This window comes from Falco punctatus (genome assembly GCF_963210335.1).
Source record: "Falco punctatus genome assembly, chromosome: 8".
In the NCBI taxonomy this organism is placed as follows: domain Eukaryota; kingdom Metazoa; phylum Chordata; class Aves; order Falconiformes; family Falconidae; genus Falco; species Falco punctatus.
The window spans coordinates 43,517,300-43,545,060 of NC_137588.1; the positions used below are offsets into that span (position 1 = coordinate 43,517,300).

General features: G+C 40.6%; 1 protein-coding gene across 1 annotated transcript; it reads left to right on the plus strand.

The window, feature by feature from the left end:
- Window positions 1-27,737, plus strand: DAPL1 (death associated protein like 1). Its single transcript, XM_080398706.1, has 4 exons — window positions 1-7,829; window positions 12,101-12,188; window positions 14,667-14,730; window positions 16,257-27,737. The coding sequence occupies exons 1-4, from the start codon at window positions 7,772-7,774 to the stop codon at window positions 16,374-16,376; spliced, it is 330 nt and encodes a 109-aa protein (XP_080254832.1). The 5' UTR covers window positions 1-7,771; the 3' UTR covers window positions 16,377-27,737.
- The last annotated feature ends 24 nt before the right edge of the window (window positions 27,738-27,761 follow it).

Sequence of the window (27,761 nt, forward strand, 5' to 3'; positions counted from 1 at the left end):
TTTCACCTTCCCTGATGTTAATCAGTTGTTAATTAGTTGCGAACTGATAGGAAGGTGTTGCATTTTTTATTTTTAACACAAGCGTTCAAAACCCACTGAAACACTTCATTTGGAAGTTTTTTAAATAGATTAGGAATTTCTGTTTCCAAGTTTTTAAAGTGTACAGCTATGAGAGTTTTATAGGTGACACATCATTTTTGGCACAATAATTTCCAAACATCTGCTTTCAAAATGCTCTCTTCACAGCACCAGTTTCTTTCAAAGAGCAGTTACTTTCTCACTCATTGTTGAAGTGTCTGTTTTACCTTGAAGGGACACGCTAAGTGTGTTTATTTTTCTGAAAATGTTAGCCAGGTTACACACTACTGACAGCCACTTGTCATCACAGAAAAGGTAAACGCATAACTTTCAGTCTGAGAACTCTCTAATGCACTTTGCCATGAGGTAACAAGCGAACCTCTGTGTGGTACAAAAGATTGTTATGGTTGCTCCCCACCTCATTCTACTACATAAAGGTCTTCTTGTTATAAAATTAACCACGTTGATGACATCCTCTAGCAGCCTCGAACTTCTTTGTTGCAATAGCTTACCTATGACTGATGCAGCAAATTAATTTCATGTGTGGTGCAATCACAGCAATCTTACCCTAGAATTATACTTTTAATCCAAAGCAGCCACTCCAACTGTGGTTACACTTACATGTTCTTTCCATAAAACATCACTTTAGTTAAAGAACTCATTTGCTGTTGAGAATATATAAAGTATATCTTTCCTTCAGTGGTTCATAAAAAAGTAGTTCTACTGTACGTCATTACTGAAACAAAATCTAGCATTACCATAAGCTGAAAACATGTTAGAAATACCTGTACTCTCAGCCAACTGCACAGCAAACCCCCCACAGCACACATGTCCTAACACTTGTTTCTTCAAATATTCAGCAATGTTTTCCATGTATCTTCCAACAGCACTTGCTAACAAAGGAATGCATCTTACTTTGTCTCCATGAGCCTTCCACGTACTACTTCAGCCATTTTTAGCATGACAGAAAAAAAGAGTTTCCGCAATGGCATGTGCCTTTTTGTCTTCCACTATTAAGTATCTGGGCTGGTTTTGGCTGGGGCACAGTTAGTTTTCCTCACAGTAGCTGGCATGGGGCTATGTTTTGGATCTGTGCTGGAAAGAGCATTCATAGCACAGGGATGTTTTAGTTATCGCTGAGCGGTGCTTGCGCAGCCTCAAGGGCTTTTCTGCCCCTCACCCCTCTCCACCAGCGAGCTGGCTGGGGGGCACAAGGAGCTGAGGAGGACACAGCTGGGACAGCTGACCCCAACTGACCCAAGGGATTGTTAAAGGAAAAATTCACACTGACGTGGGTACCACTAGACTTGCTTTAATCACAACTCAGAGTTGGGCCACCACCTCAGTGAGTGGCAAAGAGCAAATGGATACAGCACAGTTTATATACACTTATCAAATTGTTAGTCAATGTCCAAAGTTTATAGAAGTTTCCTTTGGTCTTGCCAGTTCTGCGAATCCATCACCTGACCCTGTCCCAGTTGATCCATCTATTCGGTTCCAGTCTCTGCCTCGGTTCCAAGCTCCTCCTCGGATCATGATCTTTCTTCCTGCTTTAACTCACACACTCCTTCAAGCACACTTAGTCTTTGAACAAGCAATTCCTATTCACAGATACTGATCTTTCCTAAAAACACCTGTGTTTCTGAGAGTACCTGTGTACACAAATTGATCATCTGTTGTTTCTCTGTTCTCCCACTGATTAACCTGACAAAGTTTTAAACCAGTCTTGGATTAGGGCTATACAAGGGACAAGGCCTGGTTCTGTCATTTAGCAGCTTCAACACTTTAAATTTCTTAATTTAAAATACATTTTCTTTAACAATTCCTTCCTTTTGTTTTTTCATTGCATACCTGCAATACTTTAATAGCTAACATATTTATTTCCAAGTTCTTTCATGTAATTTTGCTACTAAGACAGTCACACACGTCACACAACATTGCATTAATACAATCACAGACACAACTATAAAAATCACAACAGTTATTATAATGATCAGTTTCTTTAACCATGTTGATAGGTTAGGGAACCAAGATGTTAATTCTTTGATACCAATATGCATGGTTTCTCAAATCCGAAAAAGAATTTTGCAAATACAATAAACATTGGGTTACCTGTTCATCTCCATGCAACAAACTTGTCTTCAATGGGACGTAAGTTCCCAGTACTGCTATAATCCTTCCAAAAATAATTTCTGCCGGAGAAACTCCAGTTGGCTACCTGGGAGTATTTCCTATATCCCATAAAACTAAATTTAAAGCTTCAGGCCATTTTAACCCAGTCTGTTTACAAACTTTGACTAATTTCTCTTTGAGAGTTCTATTCATCCTCTCTACCTGGTCCTGAGGATTCTGGATGACAGGGAGTATGTAATTGTGATGGAATTCCTAATGAATGATAAGTTTTTACTAATACAGCTGCAGAAAAGTGAGCTCCCCTGTCAGAATCAGTTACCTGGAACTCCATATCTAGGAATAATTTCCTTCAAGAGAGCTTTAATAACTGCTTTTGGGTCATTTTTCCAAGTAGGGAAAGCTTCCACCCACACTAACAATTGATCAACAACAAGTAGGTATGTGAACCCCATTACTTCAGGCATTTCGGCATAATCAGCCTGAAGATTTTGAAAAGGATATGTCGCTGGAGGTCACTTTCCCAGCAGTGTCTTCATTCTTAAAGAGGCAGATTCTTTACACAGTCGACAGCTCTCCCAAATTCTTTTAGCTGCTGCATAAATTCCAGGCACTGCCCACAATCGTTGGATTTTGAGAGCAATGTTTTCTGGTCCTCCATGAGATGTATCATGTTGCCAGTGAGTGATAGGTAGTAAATACCTCTTTGGAAGTAGCGGTTTACTTCCTAATAGCCACTGTCCATCACATTATTGTGCTCCCAATTTCTCCCAAGTTTGTCTGTCTTCTGCAGGTAGATCTTCGTAGAGATGAGTTACATCTGGGAGTTCAGCCTTATCCTGTTCAGTCAGAATCAGAGTCATTGCTCAAATCACCTGCCGTGCAGCAGCTTTTGCTGCGTGATCAGTCAAAGCATTTCCTTGAGATGTACTGTCTCAGGGGTTAGTATAAGCCTTTACATAAATCACTGCCGATTCTGTGGGCAGTTGGATGGCCTCTAACAATTCTTTAATTAAAGTTCTCTGTGCTATGGTCTTACCTGAGGAGGTAAGAAACCCACGCTTCTTCCATAGCACCTGTAGCATGACAAACTCCAAATTCATACTGAGAATCCGTGTAAAGGTTAACTCGTGGTCCAAGTGCATATTTTGCAGCCTCAGTGAGAGCAACAATTTCTGCACCTTGTGCGTCTAGATTGGGAGATAAAGGTCCAGCCAATAAAACTTTATTTTTTGTGGTAACTGCATATCCAGTACAGTGCCAGCCATCTTCATAGTGTGATGGTTCATCTGTAAAAAGACTTGAATCTGGATTATCTAAAGGTTGATCTGTTAAATCGTCTCACGGCTTACTCGTTGTGGTTCCCACTTGTTCACAATTGTGACCATCTTTTTCTCCCTCTGTAGGCAGTGGCATTAAGGTAGCTGGATGAAGGTTATTACATCTTTCAAGTTTCACATTGTCTGCAGGTAAAAGCACTACTTCATATCTATGTGCCTTTTGTGGAGAAAGCGCTTTTTTCTGCATATTGTTTCAAAAGTATTTCTACTTCATGGGGTACACATATTGTTGCGAGGGTCCCAGGACAGTAGCCCATGTTCTTTCCACTAACTTGGCAGCAGTTGCTATAGCCCGTATACAAAGTGGAGTTCTTTTAATTACTGGATCTAGAGTACAAGAATAAGCTGTTGTAGACAAAGTTGTAATTTGGATCTCTATCCTATGCACCTGTGTACACAAATTGATCATCTGTTGTTTCTCTGTTCTCCCACTGATTAACTTGACTAAGTTTTAAACCAGCCTTGGATTAGGGCTATACAAGGGACGAGGCCTGGTTCTGCCACTTAGCAGCTTCAGCACTCTACATTTCTTAATTCAAAATACATTTTCTTTAGCAGGATATTCCATACTGTATGACATCATGGCTCAGCATATAAAGCTGTGGGAAGAAGAAGGAAAGGGGGGTGGGGTGGGGATGTTCAAAGTGATGGTGTTTGCCTTCCCAAGTCACCGTTACACTGCTGCCCTGGAGATGGCTGAATACCAGCCTGCCGATGGGAAGTGGTGAATGACTTCCTTGTTTTGCTCTGCTTGTGTCTGTAGCTTTTGCTTTACCTATTAAACTGCCTTTTATCTCAGCCCATGAGTCTTCTGTTACTCTTTCCATCCTCTCCCCCATCCCACCACAGGGAGAGTGAGTGTGTGGGCTTAGTTGCCAGCTGGGGTTAAACCACGACAGTAAGAAACCTCAAAAAAACTTTTAAAGATTTACAGTTTTTAGTGAAATTATGTATGTGCTTGTGTATAACATGACTTTCAAAAAAATCACTGAAAAGCTGTAGAGGTTTATCTTTATTTTCTGGATGCTTCATTTCTAAATGTTTCGCTAACTGAGGTCTTTATACTATCATTAGCTATTATATCAGGGTACAACACACAATTAGGATGAGGTTCTTCATTACTGATAGCAGATGTAAACCCATATTTCAGCTTTTTGATAATTTAAATTTTTTTTGGCTGATTTCTCCTCAGATCTCATTAGATCACTGCTTTTACCGTGTAACGTGGCTGATGAGCTCATACTAGGAGTAGATGAAGTGTCAGCTCTGCCATTTTCTTGTTGTTCACTTGTGCTTGCATCAGCGTCTTCAACCTGTGGATTCTTTGCAGGAATCTTTTTGACCACTTGATCATTTTGCAAGTGTTATTTTAGTGACACCTAGATAATATAATCCATAAATCCACTCGACCAGGCAGACACAAACTGCAATACATCACAATCCACCGAAAGTGGGCACACAAACAAGGGCACTGCTGTGAACACCTCTGCACTGTGAACAGCTGCCCTGCCTCCAGGAGACATTGTTACCATCCATGGCACAGGGTCCTCTCACATACAGACCAAGTGAGGGAATCAGTGTCAAGCTGTATATTAAATACTAGTAAAGCATAATTTTTAAAAAATAGAATAAATAGAAGTTCTAAAATTATCTTTTATGCACACCAGCAGATCAGTCCTGCACACCCCAGGGCTGCACACACCTCACTTGGGAGACCACCACCCTAGACAATGGATGAGCAATGACTAGTCTGTTACCAACTTGTTTCCAAGTCAACTGGGTGATTTCTTTTATAATAAACTAACTTGATCTTCCAAATGTCTTGTTTAAGATGGCAAAGTTCAGCCTTCATTCTCCAAGGGATTTGGAAAACCTATTTTTAGAATATTAATGTGGCTTCACCCAGCAGCTTTGTTCATGCCCTTTCTTGGAACTTCTGCCTTTACTGTTCATGCCATTTCCCTGCTGTATTTATGACATGCTTGTTCATTAACATGTAAGTTATTGCATCTTAAACAAAAATGCAATTTCACTAAGGTATAGGCAGCAGGAGCAGAATAACTCTTCAAGAGCAAGATCTTCTAATGTAAATTGTATCAGTAATGCAGTAGTAATAGGAGATGGTAAAATCATAAAATAATGCAGAAGGAGGTACTGCGAGGTATTTTTAATGTTTTCAATTTTTTAGCAGGTTCTTAGGAAAAATGGAAGGGAGGATCATTTTGATAACTGACAATAAACTAGGGCTTGTGTTAGCATGCAATGAACAGAAGACAAATTGGTCATGATGATACATCAAGGCTTAAAAATGGATAGTGAAAAAAAAAAATTAATTGCCTTTGTTGTGTAAAACAAACATATGTTCAAGTCATGGGTATTTTTTTTTTTAAAAAGGCATGTGAGTGTCAATATTTTAATTCTATCTCAAGCAGTTATTCATGATTGAAGAGGGTAAGATTTACCTCACTAAATCAAGTTCTACAGTCTTTTGCTTGAAATAAAAAAACACCACATAATTCTTAAAAGGTCTAGCTGTAGCCTTACTGCTAAATGGCTTGCATAAAACTGGGGAGAAAGTTGACTAAAAAAATAATCTCCTGTCATCTCTGTAAAGCTTCTGTATTTCACTATGGCTTCTGCCAACAAATAAGGATCAGCTGTAAGGGTAAAGTTTTCCCTCAAATATTTGTGCATCTCCTGATCGGTGGAACATAAAGCCTTCAAGCCTTCCCTTGGAGAGCAAAAAGAATTTAGAGGCTTTCTCCCCAGACACTGGTCATGGAAACCTAGCAGACAAATGCACAGTCACATACATCCACACATCAGTATGGGGGTTGTTCACAACTGTTATATTAGACATCAGACTTACAATTTGGACCACAGACTCATAGTTGAACTTCGTGTCATTGACAGTTAAAGCCAAGTTCTGCTGCAGCACCACTCAAAAACTCCCAGAGAAACTGATGACCTGGTGTTGTCCCCGAAGAGAATGGTTTCTTCAGTCAGGATACAAGGTCACACCCAACTTTACACTAACTTCACTATTTTCATTAGAAGCACTTAGCAGGTGCAGCTGAACAGCAGAGTGAAACACATACATATGAAACACATATTATCACTTAGCAAGAACACAGATGCTGTAATATGATACCTGGTATAATAAATGAAATTTTCTTTCTGTACCACTTAAGTCAGCGTTAACTGCACTGACTAAACCAGACTTTTCCTTGACCTGCATACATGTTAGGGCGTGTTTCCATGGAATACACAGCCCGAGTGACTGGCTCTGGTTCTGAGGGGATGCGCACTCTGGATGAGATGTCCTGAAGCACTGAGATTCTCTGCTGTCTGCCAGAGGGTGAACTCCTGCTAGAGTCCTTCCGTCAGCTGCAGTAGTAGCAGCTGAGGTACCTCTCTACCAGAAATGGATTTTCACCAAGTTTAGAGCACCAAACTGTATCTGCAGTCTCTAGTCCTCTGTCAAATGTGGCCCAGAGCAGCCGAGGGGGGTGTCAAAAGTTCTCAGTAACAGGAAGGAGTACATCAAAACACACGAGCTGAATGTGTAAGTTTGGATTCTGTAGGAAACTCAGCTAAAAAATCTAACAAATCAACAAGAGCAACAATACCATTCTGAAAGCAATAAAAAACTTGACAAGTGAGAAAAATTCTAAGTGAAATACCATAGAAAATAAAGTAGGCTGAAGAAAACTTTAAGTCTACAGCAGTAATTTAAGAAGTTTATGATGAGCAACCATGACAAAGAAAAAGGAATAAAGACAGGGCGACCTGGATGAGAGCTGACTAAGGTGATGGAGGGAGACGGGACAGCAGTCAGTCTGACACTAACTCCTCGCGTAGTTGACTGTCCTCCCTCAGTCACTCCCTCCCTTTCGCCGGTCTGACGCGATGCCCTCACGCTGCAGCGCCGCAGCCCCGTTTCTCAGCGCTGCTCCTCGGCCCGCTGCTGCAGGCAGCGCAACACCCCTCTGGCTGCCTGCCACCGCCCCGCAGCCACCGCCCCGCAGCCACCGCCCACCGCCCCTCAGCCGCCGCCCCGCAGCCACCGCCCCGCAGCCACCGCCCACCGCCCCGCAGCCACCGCCCCGCAGCCACCGCCCCGCAGCCACCTCCCACCGCCCCTCAGCCGCCGCCCGCACGGGAGCCGCGCCCACGCCCCGCCGCCGTGCCCGGGCGCTGCTCCGCGACTCCCTCGGCCCGCCATGGTGCGAAGAAAGCGCGTTTCGCCGTTCCCGTCGCTGGGCCGGTGCCCTCCCGCAGGTAGGGGCTTGAGGCCGCCCCGGGCTCCCGGCGCGGGGAGGCGTGCGCGGCCGCCGCCGCACTCCTGACCGCGGAAAGGACGCCCCCCGGCCGCGGGTCCCGCGGCGGGCAGAGGGGAGCCGGCTGCTGCCCCGCCGTGCGGCGGCGGCTCCCTGAGGGGGCGCGGCTGCCGCGATCCGCCGCGATCCGCCGCCCTCCGCAAGCACGGCCTCCTGGTAGCGCCTGACGCCCGCCGGGTCACCGGGCCGGTCCGCCGCAGCCGGCGTCCCCGCACCCGCGGGCACCTGCGTCGCCCCGCGCCGGGCCTGAGGGACCGTGGGGCGGCGCCGGCGCCGGGGGCTCGGCGGGGCTGCTCCCGGAGGCCGGCCCTGCCGCGGGGGGAGCTGCTGGAGCGGCCGGGAGACCTGCGCTCGCCCAGGTGTAGGCGTGGAAACGAGCGCGTCGTGCTCGGCCAGAGCCACCGCGCCTCACGCTGCGCCCGCGCCATTGAATTTAAACTTGACTTCGGGCCTGATAGAGCGGGGTGGTGTGAGGTTCTGCTGCTGTCTTAATCAGAAATGCGTTACCAGTTGGGAGAGAATTAGGCATCAGTGTTCTAATTAATTTTTTTCCTTTTATTTTTACTGTTGCAGTCTTCCTCACCTCCTGTCCTAACATGAAAAACTTTCCCACTCTGCGCTCTCTTGGAGTTCTTTACCTGACTAAAGCATGCCTTTGAGTCCAGGCTGACGAGCACCCAGCACTGCTCTACACTAACCACTGCTCTACATCGTAAGGATGTGATCCTTAGTATTTAAATGCATGTCTAGGTTTGTTGGAGAGTTTATAAAGGCATACAGAGAGTAACCAGCTGCTGTGCTTGCCTGTCTGTCGGCGGTGTGGAGCTGGTGGCTCAGAGCTCACAGCTAGCGGCGGTACTTGGTTTCCCTCCCGCCCGTACCAGGTGCGCATGCAGAGCTGCCATACGCTGCGCCTGCGGAGCTGCTGTGCAGCTGCTGCCTAGTCCAAGCTGGTTCAGGGGTGTTGTCCCCCAGGTTCATTAGGAGCCTCAGGAGCACAAGGCATAATTTACATGTCTCATCATACCTCTAAAATCTGGTTGGCTTTCTTGAAAGTATAATATTTTTTTTTTTGAGCATGCTTTTACGTGAATTTGTGAAGTATGTGAAGTAGTTTTTTCACCTTTGCTTGTCTCTAGTCCTTACCTGGATTTTTGCATCACTGTGTGGCAGGGACGGGTGAATTGCACCTGAAAGGGCCTTTAAACCACTGCAGTGACCTAGTGTGGGTACTGGGTTTTCTTAATTTGCATGACAGTAAACTGTGTCTTGGTAAGGCTTATCTGGCCCTGCAGTGGAGGTCTCTGGCAGAGGAGTGGTGTGGCAGGAATAAGTAGTTTCAGTTGTGCACTTGGTGGACAAAGCGGGTTGAAGATGGGCACCTTTATTCTGACCACAGTGTTCACAAGTGACCTAGGGACTCAGGAGAGCTCAGTGCCTTTGTTTTACGTTTGGGTTTTGGTTTATTTGGTTGTTTGGTGGTTGGTTGGTTGGTGTTTTTGGGAGGGGAGGGAAGAAGGGGGGTGATCCTCCTTCCTTCTTTCTTTAAAAATATATGGTGGTTTAAATATGGAAGTTAGTAAAGATTTTGGCCCTTAGTTCTCAACTGTTCAATTACATGGCTTACAGGGCACTTACCAAAATCCCAACATTGAATTCTGTACTGAAATTTTGACATCTGTCTTGCTTGCTTTATTTCAAGGCAATTTGCAAAACATTTTTCTGGTGCCTTCCAGGAGCATCCATGTTTAACTCTTACACTGCCATGGATGTGTATGAGCAGGTTTGACCGCTGCTAATAGCAGCTGTTTTCAGGACAGTGGAAAGATTGAGATAAGTTTGCATTATTTCTAATCATTATAAATAACTTTCTTCTGTGGGCTTGTTGAAAGTAGATACGATTCCTGATTGTCCACTTAAATGTTTAAATATCTATTCCCATTTGGGGTATCTCTCTCCTCTTCCCCCCCCCCGCTCCCCCCCCCCCCAACGCTCCCCCCCCCCCAACGCTCCCCCCCCCCCAACGCTCCCCCCCCCCCAACGCTCCCCCCCCCCAACGCTCCCCCCCCCCAACGCTCCCCCCCCAACACTCCTTTGTGCTTTTTCTAAAGCTTCCTAGTGTTAAAACATTTTTGCTTCCCTGTGCATCTGGATCTCTTCACCCTGCTAAATTAAAAAACATAAAAAACACTTGCATCTAGAAATCACCAATCCTGCACATGTGTGCTTAGTGAAGGTCCCAAACCAAAAGTCACGGATCCAGGTTCAGTTATGTTTTTTTATCTACATCCAAACTTTTAGCTGAGTTCCCACTTGCAGTTTGACTCTCTTAAGAAGCCAAAAAATCTAAGCACCTAACAAGCTGTAGAAGAATTCTTGGGATAATTAGCATTGGTGTTTTGATGAATGTTTTATAGAGGGAACATGATGTCAAGAAAACATCAGTCTAAGACCTTGAAATATTCCATGAGTTTTTGTGGTTTGTGTCTTTTTTTCCCCCCTTTCTTTCTTTCTTTTTTTTTCCTCATTCTTACCTAAAGATGCCTCTCATGTTATCTCTTGCATTCAAGACAAGGGTTTCACACCTTGTGAGCTGAGGGTATTTAGAATCTTGGTTCTCTTTACTGGTAGATAATTGGAAATGGTTGACACTTCCATTTCAGAGGAGACTTTTCATTTTGCAGGTAGACTCCCAGAATAATTCGGTTTAGTCTGTTTAGTCTGTATTTGCAGCTGTATTTGTCTGTATTTGCAGCTGTAAGGTGGCTAGGGGATTCATTTGCTGCTTATACAGCAGTGTAATTAACTGTATGTATGTAATTTTGAAAAGAAAATCCAAGTCTAGATGTTGCAGAAATCCAGCACTGTAAGGCTGCTTTGGATATGTCTGAAGGAGAATTCTTATTTGTTAAACTAAACCTGCAACCAGGAGGTACAAGGTGAGTAGTCAGATTTGGTAGAAAATGGGAGTTGCTTACAGATGGACACATCAGCTTCCCTGAAATGGCCAAATACATGTCTCGTGCTATTTAATGGAGTAATTCTTTAAACTTTTTTCTCCGTTCCCTATTCACTTCTGCCCCCAAATATTTGAGCTTGAAAACTCCAGTCTTGATTATTCATGATAAGAGTAAGAACCTTGCTGTAAGGCAACACAACTTCTTCAAACTGAGGAATGCATACCAAGTTTATTCTTTCTTACTCCCACAATTTTGAAACTTAAAGTACCCTAATGAAGAAAGTATTTCTTTTAACAAGATGTTTTAGATAACTTTATATGTTCTTTGTTCAGAACTGAATTTTCTGACATGTCTCAGAACTTAAACTGTTATTGTTAGGTTGTCTGTAGCTTAATTAGTGCTAATTGGTTTTGTGATTGACAGATATCTTAACAAAATATAATTAAACATGTTGGGACACAAGTACAAGATAAGTATGCGGCTGGTTCTTATCTGCATTATTAGGTTTATTCTAGAATACCTTATGTAATGAATTTGTCTGTGAAGATCATAATTTGTGTTCTGCTAGCATCAGATCTTTCCCACAGAACAGTGCAGCTCTCAAAAGAACATGGAAAAGGGCTCAAATACAACATACTTTCTGCTGTCAGGACATTGACTAAAAAGCACATGATGAAAGCTTAAAGCTAAGCCAGTTCTGAAGGTTATAATTATAATAATCAAAGCTGATCACCAATAGGACAGTTGCACCCATCCATGGGACATGGTTTAGTGGTAGACTTGGCAGTGTCGCTCTTTTAGGCTTTTCCAGCCTAAATGATTCTATGATGAAACCTTTATTGCTGATAGTGGCATTGTTAAAAAATGTGAAAGTGTAGAGGCTTGTTTGGTTTGGGTTTTTTTTAATTTTAAATGGAAACTATTACATCTGAGATTTAGGGGGGAAGAATGCGTATTAACATACTAAGGTGTTAAGATTTAATATAGTTATCAGTTACCAAACCCACTCTGACATCTTGATTATAGGATTTGGAAGTTCATTTGAGTATGCCATGACATAGAAGTTCAAAGTCTTTGTTGGGTCTTATTTCATTGTATGTGTGTGTTTAGAAGTGAAGCATGGAGTCAATATTGAAAGATGATTTCTTGTCAACAATTATCTGGGGTGTATTTTTTCCTTCTCTAAGTGTCCATGATGTAGTATGTAATTCTGTAGATACGCTTTTACATAAATTGCATTTTCTTCTTGCAGTCAAAGCCGGAGGTATGAGAGTTTCTAAAAAGCAAGAAAATGGACCTGTTGAGAAAAATACTAAACTTCCAGGAAAAGAAAAAACAAGGTATTCCACTGCAGGGCTTGTTCCCCCCTGCCCCGTAGTTAAAGTTCATAGGTATTGGGCCGAAGGTTGAAAGCAAAGAGAACTCAATCTCTCGAGAGTTGCATTCTTAAAATAATTTGTGCAATTTATAGATAAAAGTCAACTTTGAGATAATAATTGACTTTAAAAAAAAACAACCAACCAACCACAAAGGAAAAAAACACCCCACCGTGCCCCCCCCAAAAAAAAACCCCAACCCTAAGGCACGTGCCTTGCCGTGAAAGACAAAGGCTGAATCCCTTCTCTATCACCATGTGTTATGGAACAGAAATTAAAATGTGTTGCCTACCTGTACCTAATAAAGTAATGGTCAAACAGTTGCAGTGAAATAAAAATTAATTTTAGGCTGTCCTAATTCTGAATTTAAACTCGCACCTTCCCACCTGCCCTGCTCCCTGCAGAGACTACTGTCTCCTATATAGGCTATATCTCCCATTTCAATCTGAAATCTAATTTGGCTTTTTCTGTTTTTTACTTCATAATGTTACTCAAGCTATTTTGCCCCAAAGTGAAAGCATGCTTCTACTTTTGAATAAGGTAGCAGTGACTAGTTGAAATGGTCATCAAAACAGGTATTTTCTTCACAGCTTTTTCAAATGAAGACTGTTTTTCTAAAATATATGCACTTTTCTTAGATATCACATAACAAAAAGTTAAGTTGACCAATGTAAGGATAAGAGGGTAAACATCTAATGACTTGTGGTGTTCCTCAGATTGCATTACAGTCCAAATCCTAAATGGAGCACAGTGCATAAATAGGATCTAAACACTCAGGTGTTTGCTTCTATTGCAATTCTAAACTTTCTCAGTGGCCACTGAGTGCAGATGCTCTTATCTCACCACATACCTTCTTTTTTTGCAGAAAAAGTTCCCTTTAAGAGCCTGCAGTTTTTGGGGGGCCTATCTAGAACTGCATAGTTATTGCAGAGTACCTCACACCTGTCATAACTGCTGTAACAAAATTTTGTTCAAAGGAGCCTGATCTGGTGATTTGCTCTTGGAACAAATCTGCTGTGTCCTGATAGCTGTGACCTTGCTCAGCAAAGAAGTAGTGTACATATTCTCCTCCATATGGTGAATAGGGTATTTGTGAGGAAACGGGAAGCCCGAATTTTAGCCGATTGTCAGTTAAAATTGGTACATATCTTGCTGTGTCACTTGCCTTTACCAGTGAGCTAGATGCTTCCTGCTGAAGACTCATAGGAAAAAGACTTCATAGAAGAGACTTGAGACTTGTGGGGATAAGACAAAATGTGATGACTGAAGTACTGTGAGGAGGCGCATCTAAAATTCCACTCAGCATTGTTAACTCCTGTGCGTTTAGTGCCTTTATCCCTCTTGTCAGTGTTGAAAGTAACAAAGTTACGGAAGTTGCTGTGTAATACATGGCATAATAGAATGTAATGTATCACGTTAGTAACTAGATCTCTGCCTGACAGTTTTCTGACAACCTCACTAGTTAACAGAAACTATTCAAAGTTTGGGGTGTTCTTGGGTTTTTGTTGTTGTTCTTTAATAACTTATGTGTGTGTGCATGTGTTTTTCTGGAGTTAGAAGGTTTTTCTTTTCATTGATTGCCAGTTATTTGGGTGTAACTTTGCTGCTGTCTTCCATAGTCATAGTTATCTGACCACCTTGAGTAACTTACATTTGTCAGTGTGGCAAGTTGTATCGACTAGTACATTGAAATTTCAGTAGGAAATGTGTTTTGCCTGTTCCACAGAATCATTAACTTAACGGAAGCACTATCTACTTTTTCAAGAGTCACATTTAAGTACCTGGTTCCATGTGTAAGGGTAATAAGGATTTTTTCCAACTCCATTTTAAGATACAGAGGTGTCACTGCAAATAATGGTATCATCAGAAGAATGTGCAATCCACGATTCTTCCTGTTGCTGAACTAAATTATTTGATATCCACAGTTTATTTGTGGAATACTGGTAGCATGGCTGTTATTCACTGGAATATGAAGATGTTCATGAGATAATCTTGCACAAAAAGTTCTTGCTTGACAAATTGCTTCTGTCAAGAGAGATGCTCCCCGAAAGCAGAGACTCCCATTTTTTTTGTGGGTCGAGATCAGAATCAAGAAAATTACAAAGGCAAATTTTGTAGCTCTGAATATCAGTGCTCAGGTTCTGTGAAGCTGCTCCACAGCGTGCAAAAAAAATTAAAATAATCCCTTTTGAGATATTTAAGGATATTTTATATGTGCATTTTTGTATATCTAAATAAACAGCCTGCAACACAGATTTTTGCATTGTTCTATTCTGAGGTAGCATACCTTTTCTTAGTGTCATATGTTTTTAAATGTGATTAAAGGATTTAGCTCCAAAACCTGAATTTCTATTACAAAATGTTTTGTATTGTCTGGAAAATGAAAGTGGCAAGTGTGTCTGTGAGATGGAAACGCTAATTTTTTTTTCTTTTCCTATATAGTGCTATTGCCAGTTTTTCAAAAACTCGGAACATGAGTGTCTTGCTAGCAGGAGTGCTAAGCAAAGTAAGTATGTCTGGAAGAACAAGATGCATATTTATCAGGGCTTCTCCATAAAGCTAACCATAAAAAAAATAATCAAAAAGTGCATATTCTTTAAACTGCTGTCATCTGACATTTGTAGGTTTGTCACCTACCACTAAATATTATTAAGGTAATCTCTTTCTTTAGTGGTAGTTGCTAAAATGCTAGATAGCTGAAAAGTAACTAGCCTTGCTTCCTTATTCTGTGGTGTTTGATTCCATTCCTATTTAACACTAGGTAGCCCCAGGGTAGTTATGTGTACCTGTTAAAGTACAGCAAGATAGTAAGATGTGCCCTTTTTTTAAAGTGACATATTGGCTTTTATTTATTGGAATGTGGGGAACAACTACCAGTGACATAGTAAGTTTGTGGCAGAGCTGGGATTACAAGCCAGAACGAAACCTAGCTGTCAGTTCTTTATCCTACTGTGGAAATAGCTTTACCTTCTGTAAGGGTCCAACTTAGAGAAGTGAAAAGATAGCTTCTTGAAGGAGGTGGGCAGTGTCACTAGCAAGTGTGCCGTGGATACTGAGATGGTAAGCTAATGTCGAACAGCTTTAAGTGATCCCTGAGACAACAGGCACAGCACGTTCCACTGATGGCGCAAATGCAGCTGTTTCACCTGAGGCCTGGCATTAGTCAGGTATCTTCTTGACTTCTCACCTGGAAACACTACAAGATCATTTAAAATTCTGTGTTACAAAACTGTTGATAGACCCTTCTGTTCATCGTTATGCTTGTAACTGTTGTCCAGTATCTCTTGCTAGGCTGTTGATGTACTCTTACACCTGTACTGTGCTAGAGCTGATTTAACAAGCAGCTTTTTAATTTTCACGCTAATGTGAAGATCTCATCTATTTTTCATACACTTGCAGTCTTTAGATTCTGAAGCATACAGGAGTTCCTCTTCCATAGAGCTTGGTAAAACATCAGTTGCATCATTTCAACATAAGATTTTATTAACACATGTGTTTATAGCTTTAGTATGTAGATCTCGAATTTCTGCTTAGGCTTGTTTGTAAAGGAGAGCAGGTACAACTTATCCCGTTTCTCTTCCACTTGTCCCCATCTCCTCGGTTCTGACCTACCATTTCATTCTCCTGTTAGTTTCCAAAATCTCATATGTGAAGCATCCTCAGTAGATGAGAAAGTGCTATTTAGATGCTGTAATGATGATTATTTGAAGCAACCTGCTGTTAACTCTGGCATACCGATTGTTTGCTCTGGTTTCCTTTTCTTGACAGCTCATTCTATGAACTACTAAAAAAGGGAGGGGCGGGGGGAATCAATGGTTCACTGAAGGTAATCAGGCTAATACCACTTTGAAAACAGAAATTGTAATTAAATGTACAGAGTCACTGTGGGCTTTAGGTCTTGATCATTTGAACTTTTAGGGGGTTAGCTTTTACTACTGTTTTTAAACTATTTTTATATGATGGAATTTAGGAAGAGAATAGCAGAAAAGCTGTATCCTATCACAACTTATTTCCCCTCCTTTAATGTTACAGATGAGCCACAAAATTAATGCAGCAGCATTACAAGTGGCTCACCAAAAGCCACAGCCTGCCCTGGAGAAGTTCATACTGCCTAAAAGAATGTACATTATTCAACAGCCACGGAAATGTTAAGATATGTAATAAAATACTCATGTTTACTTAAAAGTGAGTTTCTGTTTTGAATAGCACTTAGCATACTGTGGTAAAATGATCAAAAGCTGTGTGCCTTGTATCTTACTGTATTTCTGTAACTGACAATAAAATACAAGGAGATTTACTAAATGTACTCAGGATTTATTAAAATACTATGGCTTCTGTCTAACCTGGTTTTACTAGTGTAATTACTCAATGCCAAGAACTCTTTAACAGCTTCACTTACTGTGTGAATTTTGACTGAAGTACTGGAAACAGTCAGCCCTCTTTTTTTTTTTAATGTTTTTTTTTTATTTAATGATAACAAAGCTGAAGTGAATGTGATCCTAAGAAAGCAGGTCACAACTGAAAGGCACGGGTTTTTGTTTTAATTTAGGTGTAGGTGTTCCATGCTGAATGTATGCCTTAGGCTTCTTCATAATAAGAAACTTCAGAAAGTCCTGGGAAAGATTTCCATGCAGTGGGAATGTTTTTTGTTTTCTTGTATTTCTTTCTATAAGGAAGTACAGCTCCTCTACAGAGAGTCCTCTGCTGGGATCCAGACAGTAGGAAGAACAAAGTGAAATCTGTTTGTTTGCTTGTTTGAACCTCTTTTGGGCTGGGGAGGGTGAGTGAAGGAAGTACCTGACTTGGTGTGGAACGTCTGGGATGAGAGGGCCGGTGTGAGGGAGGAGTCAAGGTGCAGAGAATTGGTGATTTGAATATAATGCTCAAGGTTGGTAGAATGGGAAGTGAGGCTGAGCACGGACTAGTAGTAGTAGGACCTTTGAGGGGTCAAGCTTAATAATGGGGAGGAGCAATTGTAAGACAAATACAGGAAGTATCCTTGAGCCTTGCCTGCTCATACTGCCAGCAAAAGACAATGTAAATAGATGGTCCCACCCAGTCCAGAGAATAATACTCTCCTACTGCAGCTAGTTGGGTAGCTCAGCTGGCTTCTTGCTCTGAATCTAATTCTGGGACTGTTTTGTGGGGTGTTTCAGGTTTTTGGGTGTGTTGGTTTTTTTAAGGTAGTGACTGCAGATGAATACGCTACTAAAATTGTAGTAAGGAGTCCAAATAGACTTAATATGAAAGGTGATGCTTAAAAATGTTTATATTGTCAACGAGGCTACTTTCTATAGTGTGCCTTCTACATGACTACAGTGGAAAGCTATTACAAACATATGAAACTACTCCCTCTTAGAGGGATCCCAGGTGGGTTACCCAGAATTAGTGTTACCATTTAACATGAACATCTCTATCATTTCATCCATCCATAAAATTAAATAACTTTATATGTTGATTAAAGATTAAATTATGATCACAGAATGTGGGGATTAGTAGTATGTGCAATAAATAGTTTGGTTACACCTTGAATAAATAGGAAAAATTAAAATTGTGCTGCTCCTATGAAGAAGGCTGATTTTTTTCCCACATCTCCTTAACTGACTGGTAGCTGCTTGTAAAATATTGTCACTGCTGTCCTGGACAACAGCAGCAATATACTTCATGAATATTTAAGTTTTAGGTATGGGATTTGGAAAGCAGCTAGTTCTGGTTTTATGTCATATACAGCACACTTTACACTCCCCAGGTTGACTGTATATAAATTAATAACTATATGAATGTAAACGATGAAATATGATTTGAGTTAAAGCTGTCCATCATGTGTGAAATGATTATTCATGCTTTCAAGGCCAAAAATAGCACCATGTACTCTGACATAAATACATTAATATTAGAATATTAGTAAAATCTTGATCATTCAAAGGATTGTCTTTTCCTGAGTCATACCCAGCCTTCCCCTGAATGCTAGGCTTAACTAGACATGCAATTGTTCCTGCCAGCCTGTGCTGAACATACACCTGAGTAGAGAAGCTATTGGAACGCCCTTTCCTGGTGCCTGGAAGGGATGGACTGTACCCTGGCACACTATAGAAATGGGTAATGGTGGTAAGCTGCGCCCTGCTGTGAGTAGTTAGTCAAATACAGTGGGAATGGAGATACCTTATTTCTATCCTGCATCCCTAGAGTGGTTGGAAACTGTCCAAGCCATGTGCACATTGCTTGGTGGCAATTTGACCTGTCACTGCAGCGTTTCATTACAGCAGTTGTGTGAACACCCATGTTGTGGTGTAACATTAATGTCGCTGCAGGTGGCAGTGAATAAACCAAAGGTTCCTTCTATTAGTTCCTTATCTGATTTTGCAGTCTGGTGTTTTGTTTTTTTAAATGAATGGTATTTAAACTGTTTAAAGTAGTTTGTTCAGGGTAGGGATGGCATGCTTAGTGTAGAAGGTAGCTATAGGAAATCACTTTCATGGCATAAATCAGGCAGTCATACAGTCATTGCTTATGGATGCAATAGTTCTGTTCAAAAGGTCCTGTATACTACTCTGTGCAGTGTACACCTAGTGAGTTCATTCCAGTAACTCACGTTCTGGAGGTGTAGTGTCTACTGTGTCAGCAAACAGGAGTTACATGGCATAGGTCAGCACATGCTTCTAAGAAGCATCAGTCCTCCTGGAAAAGGGAACCCGTGCCTGCGTTGCAGCAATGCCTGGGATCTGCATACATATGGAACATACCTGGAGTGGCAGCTTGGTAGTTCCGTACAGCCCAGCAGAAAGCCTGCTTTAATGTAAAGTATCTCCTGCATTCCACGTGTGTGTAAAATTTTCAGGTGTAGAGAGAGGACCTAACAAGAGGTCTAATTTTAACAAACTCGGTTTCATGGTTTTACTAAATGTAAAGCAGGTTCAAGCTCCTCTGCAGCTGTAACACATACCTTGCAGAGCAAGAAATCCTGGCAACTGATTTAATTTCCTGCTTCTGCAGGATGTTGTCCCCTGTGGTAGTATTACAAGTAGCGTTTCATACTTGCTTTTTGAGTCAGTAGCACTTACTACTCTTTGGAGGGAATCTGAAAGATTTGTATAGAGAACAAACAACTCTTTTGCTTAAATGTATTTTATAATTAAAAACATCCTATAATTAAGAGCACTCCCTTTTCAATAAAAGTCAGTCTTTTATTCACCTGTTGTATTTTGGCAGTTGCATTATTTTCTCTAGTTTATTTGTTTACTAAGGTGTCCTGCTTATAGTAATATTCTTAATAACAAGAGCTAAACAGGAAACCAAAACTGTATTTTGAATTTATAGATAACAGATAACTTAGTTTTTCATCCTGTTTGTGCCTTCCTTTCTGTGTGTCAGTTCAGTTTGTGTTTGCACTATCATTGATGATGCTGTGGTGAATCAGTTGTCTTCTGTTTAAGAGAGTTTGTTTTATTTACTTCAAGTCTTAATTTAGTACTTTGCTTCACTGTTTGAACAGGAACTACAGCTAAATTCAAACCATAAGAAACAAATACAGCTGGTTTGCTAGAAAAATCAAAACCTTGCAGCAAGCCTATTTTCAGGCTTCTTGAGGGTTACTACTATGAATGATGTGGGCATTAAACAAGAATGGCATGGCTTCAGGAAATTATTTCTTCTGATGATCTTCATTTCAGCATTTTCATAGACACAGCCATACTGGTAAACTTGATGGTGATACACATTCTGTTTGACGACCTGAGTAAGACACATGTTTCACTGGACTTCTCTGCAGGGATGCATTTCCTCTTGGGCAAGGAAGAGTCTCTGCCTTCAAGCATGTGACACTGCCGGGTTGGGTGGTGCTTGACAGAGCTATTTGGGAATTTGGCAGTGTGCAACTTTGAATTGGTCTGGAATGAACTATAGTACATGCTATTAAGTGTGCAGACCAAGGTCTGAATTAAGAATATGCGATCTCTGACTCTAGTGTGAAACTGCAGCAGATGAAATGGTGAAGAAATCACATATGGCAAGTCTGGGAAGTTACAATAAAAAAGAACAATAATTGAAGATTTAATTGTAATAAATAATAATTAACTTAACATATATTTATATACATTTTATATAAATTTGTTGTATAATATATAGTAATATTATATTAATATAACATTAATTTAATAAATAATAAATATTAACAGTTCTTTAAAGCCTCTATCCCTTCCAAGACATAACTGTGTTCAGCCTGTTCCTCTCTAAGTAGCATGTGCAGATTTGCAAACCATTTCAAGCACAGTAACCTCTCCCTTGTATACAAAACCTGAAAGTTTTCATAACTGGTACACACAGAAGCCCAAGCATTCACTGAGCTCCTCTTTAGTTTCAGTGGTAGAGGAGTATATTTCTAGAATGAAAAAAAATTCCTTGGTCTAACCAGTGTCATCTGTGATAACTCACATTGCAATTGTCCCTGTTGTGCATAAGTCTCATAACAGGTTCGCAGTAAAGCACCTCTTGCCCTTGAAAACCTCACTGTCCTTGAGGACCACTGTTCTAACGTGCTGCCATTGCATCTGTTCCTTCCCTGCGCTTTCTAGGCAACCCTCTCCTCAGCGTGAGCAGGACAGAGATTTGAAGCTGATCAGTTTAGCTGGAGGAATGTGCGCTTCACGCTTTTGGACCACTTGTGAGTTAAAGCTTTTTAAAGAGGTAGGTGTCATGGGACGCTTTGCAGATGCCAGGGTTCCATTTGTTTTGCCTTCTAGGCCTATAGCATTGTCTGACCGTTTCTTCTCCTCCCCACAGGCAGCTGCAGGGCTGCTGCTGTGCCAGCATTCTGCAGAATGTGTTATTGAACGAGGCATGTTCTCTGTTTTCAGTCTTGCTCAGCTACCGTAAACTCTAAAAGCACTTTGACTTCCCCGGTGAAACCAGTCATAGTTTTCCCTTTATTCAGCAAAACCATGCAGAGAACAATGAGTCAACATAATAGCATGCTTATTATTCTTGTCAAACCTGGCCATGGATCCTACTCCTGGCCATTATTCTACTTCTGCTGAATTTTAATGAAAAATGTTTAGATTATTTTATTAACAGAAATTTCAGGCTGGGACTTCATTTATAACAGGCTATTAATATTTAGTTCACTCTTCAATTGAAAAGATTATTACAATTCTGAAGTCTGAGTATTGCTGACTCTCCAGTTGTTTGCTAACACTTAAGGTTTTATAGAGGTTTGACTCATATCAAGAGTAGCTCAAGAAATTTAATTATTATGTGTATACTGTTCTTGCCACAAGGGGTTGCTGTGTGCCTACAGCTTATTCAGGTTGTGCCAGCTGAGCTAGCCTCAGGAAACAGCTATTTTCTTACAAGGAGGCATATTTTAGTTTGCTGAAAAAAATTCAAAGAAAAAATAATAGGTTAGTTTATGAAATTACCATTTGATATTTCATAGAGTATGTGCCTCCCTAGAAGTTTAAAGATACAAAGGGCATAAGTTGACGGCAACAAATAGTATCTGATTCCTTATCCCTCCTGCATCCTCTGTTCACAGCTGTACTCAATTACAAATGAAGCACAGGTTAAGGAATAGAGTGGCGTGCATACTATATTGGTATCAGGTAAATTTGCATGCGTAATTAAGATGTGCTGGTTGTGTAGATGCTTTTGTATTACGTTTCTAAGTGTTGTCACTTTAGAACAGATTCATTGCTTCATGAAACAGGGAACACTGAAATATTGGATATAGCATTTCATATTCAACAGTTCTGTATAAAGGGATGAAATTTCTGAAACTGACTTCACTTATACTCGATATTTTTCTTCTGCATTTTGGGTTTACTTCTGGTGATTAATTCAGAAGTAAATTCAGAATGGTTAATTTTTACACAAAGGAATGATTGAGACTTTCCCTAAGCTATTATAAAAAATGTTTTATATAATACCTATCATTTTAGTTGCACAATATGCATTTACTGTATACTGAAATAGAACAGTTGCTAAAATGAAGATTGACTTTAAAGTTTAAATCCAACCTTCTATTTTCATTGTTTATAACTTCATTAAATTCCTTCTAGTTTAAATTTTCCATATTTGGTGTGGTTTTTCAGAGTTAAGAAAAATGAGCTATCTTCAAGCTACACTAGCCTGAAATATTTGTTATATGTTGCTATCAAGAAATGGCAAAAATAATTAAAAGCAAGGTAATCTATTAAAAAAATAGCTGAAACTGAAAAATTTTAACTTGGTTTATTCTGTAGCTCTCAGCCTTAAAAAGTAAAACAAGTCAAAAAGCCAAATTTAGAATGAGATGCTCTTGTTGGAGCTGTTCACAGATGCCAGTCAAAGATGGGTAGGCATATAATTGCTTGTCCACAGTGTATATGCATTTGAACTCTTCTATACAGAAGTCTTCTGAGGTTTCTCAAGACAGTACTTTAAAATACATTACAAAGAGCTCTCCAATTATGTTGAGAACTCTAGCTGCCTAGTCCTTTAGTAGCAGCCTAAAATTGGCCTTGTTATCTTGAGTCATAATGAATAACAAGAAAAAAAAGGGGGGGGGTGGGGAGTGGGTACAAGAGGGTGGCACAGTGTCCCAAAGCCCTGCAAACCGTAGCTGTAAGGAATTTAGGAATTTGGCTGTCAAAATTGGACATACTGCATGCATCTGCTGTTCTAAACCAGTAAGCTCACACTTCGCAAATTGAAGACCCTTAAGGTTGAAGCTAGTGGGGATGGTAGAATGATAATGAACTCAGGATTTTCTTTTTCTTTTTTTTTTTCTTTTTTTTTAATCAACCTTACTTTTCTTTTCAAAAGGAGCAAGAAGGACTACTCACCCCTGGTATTTTCCCCTGCTCATGTACAACCTTTCAGTAGCCTGGTGTATGCATTGCGACCTCAAACGCTGCCCGTGAGGCACAGAGTGTTTTGCTTTACTGGCTCACTGATTAAAAACAAATTCTTATTTTAAAGATCAGTTCCTAATATTTGTAACAAAAATGTGAAAGAGAGTAGTTTTCACTATGCTTTGGTTCCAGCTTGGTGGGGAAAAAATGTCCTTGTTCCTGAGACGGACCTCAGTAGCATTCATATTTTCAACAGTGTGCTTACAGAGCTGAACTGTCGTAACCGGACAGTTCCATTAGATCTTTTTTGATACAGTCTTTCCCAACAGAATCTTCAGAAACATAAATTAATACCGTATGTCAGACCTATTGCTGCAGAAGTATGAAGGAAAAAATATACTAGTGAAACAGCATAAATTACTAGCCATAAGCACACCTCTCTTTACTTTCATGACTGATGTCATCAGATAGGTGGTTTTAGTGCTTCCAGCTTTTCAAGACATTAATTGGCTATTTGTTTAAATATTTTTTTGGTTACATCCTGCAGATTACCGAAGTATAAGGTGTTATAAGGCATTATTTCCTACAAATCAAGATATTTTTTTCCCTTGAAACTACTACTTTGTTCAGTATTTTCCACACAGGGATTCATTTCCAGACAAATACTACTAGTAGTTCTTCACATATAAAGCATGTGTCCCCCATATTCTATGATTTTACCATAGGTTTCAGCATATATTTCATATGCAGTAAGCTCCTCATAAACTCTATGACCTGAAAACTTTTTTTTTCCATTTTCAAAAGTCCATTTTCTGAATTGATGCCTATGCTAAGTAAACAAAAGCAAACAAAAAAGCAAATGATAAAAAAAGACAAGAAAACCCCAAAGAAACCCAAAACTTTCCCTTTGCACCACTTATTATTATAAGATTAATTATAATTCATTGTCAGTCTGACTTCTGTAGCGAGGCAGGAGAGGTTTTTCTTTCTTTTCTAAGTAGCATCTGCTCTTGTGTGATGAAGCTATGTGGATTCTGCCTAAAAAGCAAGACTTAAACAGAAAATTATTCAGGTATAGTAACTCCCTGCCCCCTTCACTTTCACTTTAGAACAGCAATTTCTTATTTGTTGTCTTACCTCCCTATCCTGACAGACAAGAGAACAGCACATGCCAGTGCCAAATTCACTAAGATGCTGTCTGCAAGACCAGACCTTACACAGATGTCAGTTTCTGGTAATTTTTTTTAGAAGTACATAGTGGAAGGAGTTGGGAATAGGTGGACAGAATGGAAGCATAGGAAAGGGCAATAATTGAAATTAAGCTGGAAAACAGTGAATGGAAAAGAGGACAGGGAACAAATTATTAATGGAAGCAATTGCAAAAAAAGTAATAGCATTTGGAATATTTTAGTTGCTATCACTGACTTATTTTTTACTATTTATCCTATTAACACTTTTACGAAGTAGCATCTACACCTATGGGAGCTGTTGAGAAACAAGTATCATAAGAGATTAAACATCACAAATATGGTAAGTTCTGATGTGTTATCAGTGAAATTACTGAGGGCTTTGTACAGAATCTGTTCTGGACAGCAACATGCAACTAAGCTGGTGCATGTAGTGATCATAAAGTAGTTTGACATAGGTGTCGTTTGTGACCTGATATTGAGCTTCACTCTTGTTCTGCCCTGTAAAGCCATGTGACCAACTTCCAGCCTGGTTTCATAGGGAAGACAGGCCCATGTACAATCCCTGCCTGCCTACCTACTTGTTCCCCTCCCTCTCTTTCCCCACTAGCTTAAAACCCAGTCAGTTCATCTCAAGTAAAATCAACTGAGAGGAATACTACTAGTTGAAAACGGGTAGCCAAGAAACAAACAAAAGCACACTGAGACATCAGATAACTGCATACTGGATAGACATCATGAATGCTACTTTTACAAACAAAAATAAATCAGAACTCACAGCTTCTTAGATACCTGCAAATCCAACAGTCACAAAGCTATTGAATATATGGTGGTTGATTCTACTAGTTTAGAAGAAGCTGTTTTCTTGAAATCAGTAAATCAAGACTATTCTACCAAATTGTTATTTTGCATGAGAATGAATCTGACAGGATAAAAGCAGCTACATTGAAAGGAAGCTCCTAAAATTTACAAAATTATCTTCTTTGAAGGAGCCCTCCAACACCAAGAATGGAAATAGGAGGTTAAGATGAGAAGCCCAAGCCAACATAAACAACACTGAAGCCGAGCAGAAAAAGTGGGAGGTCCGCTGTCTTATTTCCCTAGTCCCCAGCATTACAGTGCACACTGCTGCCATGGCATTTCAGCTTGGTCTGAGGTTCTTGGTTGGTTGTGGGGGTTTTTTTGTGGGTGTTTTTTGGGGGGGGTATGTGTGTGTGTGAGAGATTTAAAACTACTAGAAGCTTCCACGATAAGTGTGAGACTCTCTGAGGACAGCCATAACCTTTGTGAGAAGAAAGAAAAGGAAGAGCTGAAGAATTTCAGTTGCAAGGAATGGACAAATCGTCTGAACAAATAAGTGGAAAGAGCAGAGGGCAGAACAGTTAAAAGTAGAAAACCAGCTGTGGATCAAATTCTTCCCAAAAGTAAGCTACTGATGAGAGCAAAAGTCTTTATGTTGTTAGTATCAAAAGCATCGCTCTTCTGAGATGAGTAGGTAATCAGTAAAATCAAGCCCTAATTAAAAATTCTTTGATTCTGAGCTTTCCTGTGGAACAGCAGGACCTAAACCTAACTGACTGCAAATGCTATTTCAAAACTTCTGGGTTCATATACAGAGGAGGAAAGAGTGACCACTGCACCTGATGAAGAACAGATCCCAGAAGGGTGGAGTCAGAGTTTAGGTTTTTGTTTCAGATTTCAGAGGCAAAGACAAAATCATAAAAGGCTGCCAGAACTAAGACCATTTCCTCTGAGAGAGAAAAATTCCTTTCTTCCCTAATATACATCTCATCAGATAGGCAAAACAGAGGGAAGAGAATGTGATTAAGAGGATTCTCCACCAGAAGAAAGAAAAGCTGTTGGCTGAGTTGCACGCAGCATCCTACCCTTGTTTTGGGACAAGTCTTCAGCTACTAAGCTGCTGAAGTCACTATAAAAGAAGTGTAAGATAACTGCTCTGCTGTTGTAACCCTCAGAGGCTTTGTCTCCATGTTAGCCTGCTCCTCTAATACCATACAAGGCAATCATGTCAAATGTTCTTGAGAGGATGCTCTTCTTGTAAGCCTGTAACTTGTTTGTGAACACATATGGATTCTCTTTTATACCCTTTACAGACACATTGAAAGGTGGCCTATGAAATGCATGCATAACATAGAAAATATTCTAGAATACTCTAGCACTGTAATAATTATTTTGCAGTGAAATTCAGTTTTAGTTTTTCATGATTAATTACTTATGAAACTAAATCCTAGTTTGCCCAGCAAACCCTTGCTTATTATTTATAAATGCATTTTGGAGTGTCCCTACATTTTCCTTTTTTGGTGTGAGAAAGATTTATTTTTTAATTAATTATGTGAAACTGTTGTAGAAATTGCATGTAGGGAAGCCAAGCACTTTGCTCTCTATGTGGAGCATAGCTGGAGTATCGAACTTTTTTGGGTAAGAAAGGCAAGCAGTTTGAGGGTGGGAAAGAAAAACACATCAGATGAGTATTTCAGCTGTTGTGCTCCTAATGATGGCATTCGAACTGTCACTGCTAAACCTGTGTCTTAACACTTAAACCCCCTAACTTTAACACTACACCCATTAATGTGAGATGGTTATCTAAACACCCCTAGAGATAATAATGCTCTTTAGTGACTACTTTGATATAACTCATCAGGGTTACTACAGGTAGTGCTGACCTCAGTTAGGTGCACCAAAGTAAAAACATCAGTAAGTCATTTTCTTTCTCACAAGCTGCCTTTTGAGCCATCATTTTGAGGAATTAAATATTTTAACACTGGCACTGCTAGGCATCATCTTCAGCCTTCAGATCTTTGCTGTGGTTCTCTTCAGCACCCTCTATTTTCAGTATCTTGGAGAATACTGATATGCTGGTTTTACCCAAGCTATATTCGGATGTAACATCACCTCTCTGCACACGCTTGCTAATTCCTTGTGTATACAGACAAAGAGTGTGCTAGCTCGTTTCGGTGCAGCAATGTTCATGTTCCATGGCTTTACCATTACAGCCCCAAATCCTTTCAAAGGTGCTGCTTTCCAGGACGTAGTATGTCCCTTTCTGTGTTGTGGGCCGGGGCCACATTCCTTATTCCTAAACGTGGATTTTCCAATCTGGCTGTCTTAAATGCCTTGTGGCCCAGTTTAGCAAATAATTTGGATCACTCTGAAAGAGCTTCTGTCATTATATTTCACCCATCTTTTTGTCCTTTGCAGGTCTTACAAGCAACAATGTAATTATTTTCAGTAGCTGGCCCTGGCTGGGCTCCCCAGGGACGAGTTGCTTCTCAGCAGGTCGCGCATTGGCAGCAGCAGCAGCGCCGGAGGCCCGAGCCGTGCCAGTGGGCTTTCACAGCTTGGCTGAGGTTGTGACATCCAAGAAAACTGTAACAAATGTGAAGATAAGATGGCAGAACGAACGGTGATCTGAGCAGCACATGGCTGAATCCAACAGGCTGCTGGACCCCAGACCCTGCTTTGCAGAGCAAAGGCCGCTGAGGTGACTTTGGTGCTGGGGGACC